General features: G+C 63.6%; 1 long non-coding RNA gene and 1 gene segment (V, D, J or C); both read left to right on the top strand.

Moving 5' to 3' along the window:
* Positions 1-4: 4 nt before the first annotated feature.
* On the top strand, positions 5-3,002 carry LOC116547484 (the record flags this gene model as incomplete). The annotated part of the segment is given in 5 exon segments: positions 5-93; positions 1,284-1,603; positions 1,974-2,006; positions 2,124-2,453; positions 2,546-3,002. Coding segments are annotated over 5 exon segments (1,095 nt in total), but the record flags the coding sequence as incomplete, so codon positions are not given.
* A 1,783-nt stretch (positions 3,003-4,785) lies between these two features.
* Positions 4,786-7,234, top strand: LOC116547485. The gene is made up of 2 exons (XR_004267065.1): positions 4,786-4,971; positions 5,759-7,234. It is a non-coding gene; the product is annotated as an uncharacterized LOC116547485 (long non-coding RNA).
* The last annotated feature ends 265 nt before the right edge of the window (positions 7,235-7,499 follow it).

Genomic DNA, 7,499 nt, shown 5'->3' with positions numbered 1-7,499 from the left:
CTGGCCAGGAAGGCCACTGAGGCTGGCACTCCAGAAGGAACAAGATGGGCTGCCAGGAGCCAGGGCCACCAGCTCTGCTCCTGGGGCCGGGGGGACGTGGGGCAGGTGGATGAACACACTGAAGCTGAGTGGAGGTGGCACAGGGCAGTGCACCAGCAGAGGGGAGCTCAAGGGGCCCACTCAGGGCCTGGGCAGAGCCTGCCAGAGCCTGGGGTGTGGGTGAGGGGAAGGGGTGGGGGCAGGGCCCTGGGGCTGAGTCGAGAGGATGGCCTGACTGGGGGCAGGGCACTTGGCTTCCTCAGAGGTCAGGGGCACACCCGACCTGCAGTGGGACTGCAGGGCCACTGGGCCAGCAGCAGAGAGAAACGGGGCCTCCCTGGGGCCTGAGGTTGCTGGTACCATGTAGGGCGGGGAGGGCAAGGGCAGGTGTGAGGCTCCTACCTGTGCTGGGGGAGCCTGGACTGAGCTCAGCAGGGGCCTTGCCAGGAGAAGCTCTGGACGGAGGGCAGAGCTGCGCAGTAGCATGCGGTGACTGAACTTCGGGAAGTAATGCAGGGAAGCCGAGGAGGCATGGGAGGTCCAGGTGCTCAGGGCTCTGGCACGGGCTGGTGCACACTGGGGCTAAGGGCAAAGGAGGGGAGAGGCTGAGCAGGAGGCTCCCAGGGGCTCTTCCAAAGCAGGCGGTTCCAGGACCTGGGGCTGAGGGATGCCAGCCTGTGCAGTGCCTGGCCCCTCCGCTGCACAGAAGACAAGGGCCCTGGAGGTCAGAGGGCAGAGGGCAGGCTCTGACCAGGACCCTGGGCAAGTCAGGCCCACTCACTACTGGGGGCCACACTGGGGCAGCAGGGTCAGAGCTGAGGGGGTCGGGGAGCCCACCAGAAGCCATTGGGGAACAGTGGCCACTGGTCAAGCCAGGCACCCACAAAAGACTGGAATGGGGCTGATGGGCACGAGCCCTGCCTGAGGGGGCACCGGTGGCCAGAGACGAGGCCAAGCTAGAGGCCTTGGGCTGTGATGACTCCCAGTAGACACGGAGCACTGTCCCAGCAGCCGAGCCCGCCTCCCAGGCTCCAGGGTTGCCTGCAGCGGGGCACCACAGGGCCGCTGGTCTGCAAGGTTTCCAGGGCAGGCTGGGCCTGACCTTGGCGTCAGGGCAGGGAGGAGGCTAAGGTAAAGCAGGTGGCACCAGCCAGGTGCACACCCAGACACTGGACCCCTCCTGGACCCTCGTGGAAGGACAGGAACGGAGGGGCCTCTGGGGCCTGGACCCAGCTGTGTCCCACACTGTGGTCACATGGTGCCACCTCTCTTGCAGCCTCCAACAAGAAACCAGACGTCTTCCCCCTGACACCCTGCTGCAACTCTGGGACCACAACGGCCCTGGGCTGCCTGGTCAAGGACTACTTCCCCCAGCCGGTGACCGTGTCCTGGAACTCGGGCTCCCTGACCAGCGGCGTGCACACCTTCCCGGCTGTCCTGCAGTCCTCAGGGCTTTACTCCCTCAGCAGCATGGTGACCACCAGCAGTGCGGGCAGCCAGACCTACACCTGCAACGTCGTCCACACACCCACCAACTTCAAGAAGGACGTAACAGTGAAACCTAGTGAGCAGCCTGCGCAGGGAGGGAGGGTGTCTGCGGGAAGGCAGGCTCAGTCCTCCTGCCTGGACACGCCACAGTGGAGCAGCCGCAGAGGCCCAGTCTCTCCTCCCCATGGGCCTTGCCTGCCCCACTCATGCTCAGGGAGAGGGTCTTCTGGCTGCTTCCACCAGGCTCCAGGCAGGCACAGGCTGGATGTCCCCACCCCAGGCCCTGCGCACACAGGCGCAGATGCTGGTCTCAGGCCTGCCAAGAGCTGTATCTGGGAGGAGCCTGGCCCTGACCTGAGCCCACCCCAAAGGACAAACTCTCCCCTCCCTCAGCGTGGACACCCTCTCCTCCCAGACCCCAGTAACTCCCAGTCTTGTCTCTGCAGGTGTCTGCAGCACAACCTGTCCCCCATGCCCAGGTAAGCCAGCCCAGGCCTCACCCTCCAGCTCAAGGTGTTACTAGTGCCTAGAGGGGCCTCCATCCAGGGACAGGCCCCAGCTGGGTGCTGACGTGTCTGCCTCCATCTCTTCCTCAGCACCTGATTTCCTGGCGGGACCGTCAGTCTTCCTCTTCCCCCCGAAACCCAAGGACATCCTCAGGATCACCGGGAGCCCTGAGGTCACGTGCGTGGTGGTGGACGTGAGCCAGGACGACCCCGAGGTCCAGTTCAACTGGTACGTGGACGGCGTGGAGGTGCGCACTGCCAAGACAAGTCCGAAGGAAGAGCAGTTCAACAGCACGTACCGCGTGGTCAGCGCCCTCCCTGTCCTGCACCAGGACTGGCTGAAGGGCAAGGAGTACAAATGCAAGGTCACCAACAAAGCCCTCCCGGCCCCCGTCCAGAAAACCATCCACAAAGCCAAAGGTGGGAGCCGCGTGAGGGCCATGTGGACAAAGGCCGGCCCAGCCCACCCTCTGCCCTGGGACTGACCGCTGTGCCCACCTCTGTCCCCACAGGAACGCCCCGAGAGCCGCAGGTGTACACCCTGCCCCCATCGCGGGAGGAGATGAGCAGGAGCCAGGTCAGCCTGACCTGCCTGATCCAAGGCTTCTACCCCAGCGACATTGCCGTGGAGTGGGAGAGCAACGGGCAGCCAGAGAACAACTACAAGAACACACAGCCTGTGCTGGACTCGGATGGCTCCTTCTTCCTCTACAGCAAGCTCACCGTGGACAAGCACAGGTGGCAGCAGGGGACCGTCTTCTCATGCTCCGTGATGCATGAGGCTCTGCACAACCACTACACGCAGAAGAGCCTCTCCGCGTCTCCGGGTAAATGAGTGCGACACCCGGCAGGCCCCGCTCCCCAGCCTCTCGGGGTCCCGCGAGGGTGCCTGTCACACACCCCATGTACATACCCCCCAGGCGTCCAGCATGGAAATAAAGCACCCAGCGCTGCCCTGGGCCCCTTCGAGACTGTGATGGTTCTTTCCGTGGGTCAGGCCGAGTCTGAGGCCTGAGTGGCACGAGAGAGGCAGAGTGGGTCCCACTGTCCCTGCACTGGTCCAGGCTGTGCAGGTGTGCCTGGGCCACCTAGGGTGGGGCTCAGCTGGGGCTGCCCACAGCAGGGTGGGGGGCTTGGCCAGCATGCCCCTCCCTCTGGCAGCGGCTGCCCTGGGCTGGACAAAGAGAGGCCCTAGGAGCCTTCGCCTCTGAGGAGATAGGCCTGTTCTATGAACTCCCTGCCCTCATGCCCCATGTGCCCACTCGGGGGCATGCCTGGTCCATGTGCGCAGGGACAGGCCCTCCCTCCCCCACCTCCCCCGCTGCACGAAGCCCAGGCAGCCCTACCCAGCCTTGCACCCACATGGGGACACAACTGACTCCCAGGGAGGGACTGTTCCAGATGCCCACACACACACCCCCAGCCCAGACTCACACTCACACTCACCCATACAGACTCACACAGCCCAGATTCACACACACACACACACACACTCTCCCACTCAGCCTAGACTCACACTCACACCCACACACACACACACACACACAGCCCAGACTCACTCTCACACCCACACACCCAGCCCAGACTCACATACCCACACACACACACTCAGCCCAGACTCACACTCACATTCACCCACACACACTCACACAGCCCAGACTCACACACTCACCCACACACTCAGCCCAGACTCACATACACTCACCCATAGACACTCACACAGCCCAGACTCACACACCCACACACTCAGCCCAGACTCACATACACATATATACACTCACACTCAGCCCAGACTCACACTCACACTCACCCACACACACTCACACAGGCCAGACTCACACACTCACCCACATACCCAGCCCAGACTCACTACCCACACACACACACACTCAGCCCAGACACACTCACCCACACCCAGCACAGACTCACATACCCATACACACTCACACTCAGCCCAGACTCTCACACACACATACACACTCAGTAGACTCACACACACACACTGAGCACAGACTCACACTCACACCCACACACACTCAGCCCAGACTCACACACACACACACTCAGCCCAGACTCACATAGCCACACACACACAGCCCAGACTCACACTCACACTCATCCACACACATACACAGCCCACACTCACACACAGCCCAGACCCATTCCACAAACCTTGCACAGAGGCTGGCCGGCCACTCAGCCACCACACACACACACGTACACCCCACACGGAGCCTCACCAGGCAGCCTGCACAGCACCCAGACCATAGCAAGGTCCCCACACAGCAACACTCCTTGGACATGGGCCCCCACGAGCCCCATGCAGCACCTCAAGGCCCACGAGCCTCTCAGCAGCTTGTCCACCTGCTGATCAGCTCAGGCAAACCCAGCCCTGCCCTCACAAGGGGCCCTGCAGCCACCCCCCACACATGGGCCCCCACCCACAGGGGCACCCACGCCTTCTCGCTTCCCTGGCACCAGCCCGGTTCCCAATACCACCCTTCCCTGCAGCTGGGGTCACATAGGGGGCGAGCTTTGCCATCCTCCTGCCCTCTGGGCCTCAGGGAGGGGCACGGGGGACGGGGAGTGGGTCCAGCTGAGGGCCAGGCAGTTCTCTAGGGCCAGGTGTCTGGCCAAGCCACGTAGTCAAAGCTCGTGCACGGGGCAGGCAGCTGTGGGTAGCAGACCTCAGGGCACCAATGGCCCATCCTGGCCACACCGTACACCCTGGGCCCCACCACAGAGGAAATCGCCCCCAAGGCCTGAGCCCAGAGGGACACAGCACTGACCACCCTCTTCCTGTACAGAGCTGATACTAGAGGAGAGCTGTGTGGAGACGCAGGATGGGGAGCTGGACGGGCTCTGGACGACCATCACCATCTTCATCACACTCTTCCTGCTGAGTGTGTGCTACAGTGCCACCGTCACCTTCTTCAAGGTTGGCCACACGCTGTCCCCAGCTGTCCCCGACACTGTCCCCCACCCGATCCCCACCTGTCCCCAACACTGTCCCCAATACTGTCCCCACCTGTCCCTGACACTGTCCCCAATGCTGTCCCCTCTCCCTGACACTGTCACCCACACTGTCCCCACCTGTCCCCGACACTGTCCCTCACGCTGTCCCCACCTGTCCCCAGCACTGTCCCCCATGCTGTCCCCCTCTGTCCCCGACACTTTCCCCTGTGCTGTCCCCCACGCTGTCCCCACCTGTCGCCCACACTGTCCCCACCTGTCCCTGACACTGTCCCCACATGTCCCCGACAGTGTCCCCCGTGCTATCCCCACTTGTCCCCGACACTGTCCCCCGTGTTCTCCCCACCTGTCCCCGACACTGTCCTCCACGCTGTCCCCACCTGTCCCTGACACTGTCCCCACCTGCCCCCAACACTGTCCCCCATGCTGTCCCCACCTGTCCCCGACAGTGTCCCCCACGCCGTCCCCACCTGTCTCTGACACTGTCCCCCACACTGTCCCCACCTGTCCCTGATACTGTCCCCAGTGCTGCCCACACACCATCTTCATGCTGTCCCTCATGCCGTCTTCTTTGTTGTGCACATGCTTTTGCTGCCCTAGCCCTCCTCTCCATGTCCAGGCCTGGGTGGCTTGAGGGGTGGGTGGGCCTTGGGGCAGGGTTGTGGCCTGGGTGGCCTGGGGGCAGGGCTGTGGCCTGGGTGGCCTGGGGGCAGGGCTGTGGCCTTACTCATACTGTCTGTGCCGCCCTGCAGGTGAAGTGGATCTTCTCCTCGGTGGTGGACCTGAAGCAGACCATCGTCCCCGACTACAGGAACATGATCGGGCAGGGGGCCTAGGGCCACCCTCTGCTGGAAGTCCAGGGCCGCCCAGACCCCACACAGGAGCCATGGGCCACGCTCAGCCGCCACCCAGGCCACGCCTCCCCTGACCTCGCCGCCCTCGACCCCATGGCTCTCCGGCCTCGCAGTCGCCCTCTGACCTGCCACACCTGATGTGCCCCCCTTTGAGCCTGTGCATAGCAGGTCTGTCGCAGATTTCTGCTGCTTGGTGCGTGCAGGGCGCTGGGGCCAGGTGTCCCGTCAGCAGGACACCTCTGCCCTCCAGCCCCCCAGCTGCTCACACAAAAGGGGGCAGCAGCCAGCATCCCAGGCGCCCACCCAGGCAGGAACCAGCCTGGAGCCAGTCCCGTCCACACCAGCCTCCTGAACACAGGCGTGGCCATTGGGAGCTTCCGCCACCAAGCCAGGAAGTTACAGCACCCTCGGGCCCTGCTGGTGAGGCTTGGGAGAGCGGAGAATGCTCAGACGGCCTTCCTCCCGGCCCGCAGCCAGCCAGGCTCCATTCTGGGCAGTCCCGTGAACTCCTGACATGAGGAATGAGGTTAAAGAACCCTGTTCTCTGGGTCCCGGGAAGACGCCTCCCACGGAGCAGGGTCTCAGGTGCCAGCACCGCCTCTTGGCTGCCTGCTCACGCTGCTGCATTCTCAGGACTGGAACTCAACCTGAAGGGACAGACAGCCCCAGAGTCTGCACTGGGAAGAGGAGGGGCCGGGCCCAGGACACTGCCACCTCCCACCCCACCCCACCCCACCAAGACCACTCGGGGAAGAGCCTGGGCCACGCGGCCACTGCAGCAGCCCCCACACCGTGCGAGTCCAGAGCAGCCCAGAGAAGAGGTGGGCATCGGCCAGACAGGCCTACCTAGAGGGCCTGGTGACCAGGTCCCAGGTGGGCAAGAATCAGCCTTGGTGGGGCCTGAGGACAGAGGAGGCCCAGGAGCACTGGGTAGAGACGTGTAGGGATGCCAGGGGAGCCAGGAGCAGAGGCACAGCCGGAATCATCCCCGAGGCTGAGTCCAGCCCCAGGGCACCTGCAGCAGGACCCAGCAGCCACTCTGGAGGCACGAGGCGGACGGGCAAGACCACAGAGAGGGTGCCGTGGCCTTGGGAGGCTGGGGCTGCTGGCCACGAGGGCTGCACAGAGGCCACCATGCCCTGTTGCCCCCATCACGCCTTTGGGCAAATGTCAGGCAGAATCCGCAGACAGGAAGAGACACGTGCGGGAGTGTGGCCGGCACCTGCCTCGGCCGTCGGGGGGACTCCCCGCCTCACTGGAAGGAGGTGCCACGGTCTCAGCTTTGGTAGCTTTTGTTCTTTTAAATTTTCTAAAGCCCATTGATTGTCTTGAATGTTTCTTTTTAATGACAATAAAATATCCTTTTTAAGTCTTGTAGTTTGCAGTGGGAGCAGCCTTCCGGTCCAAGCGCCCCCTGCCCCAGCGGGAAGCACAGTCAGAAGGAGGCTGGGTGAGCTGTACTCAGGGGCTCCCCGTATAGTACCCCCACCCGCCACAGCCACACTCACGGCCCCCAACTCCCACAGCCACACTCACACCTCCACCCCCCACAACCACACTCACACCTCCCACGGCCACACTCACACCTCCACCCCCCACAACCACACTCACACCTCCCACGGCCACACTCACACCTCAC

The sequence above is a fragment of the Sapajus apella genome, unplaced genomic scaffold (genome assembly GCF_009761245.1).
Source record: "Sapajus apella isolate SASKATOON/1434 unplaced genomic scaffold, GSC_monkey_1.0 scaffold3317, whole genome shotgun sequence".
Taxonomy (NCBI): domain Eukaryota; kingdom Metazoa; phylum Chordata; class Mammalia; order Primates; family Cebidae; genus Sapajus; species Sapajus apella.
Note: the sequence above shows the minus strand (reverse complement) of the source record. Positions and strands in the feature narration are given on the sequence as shown.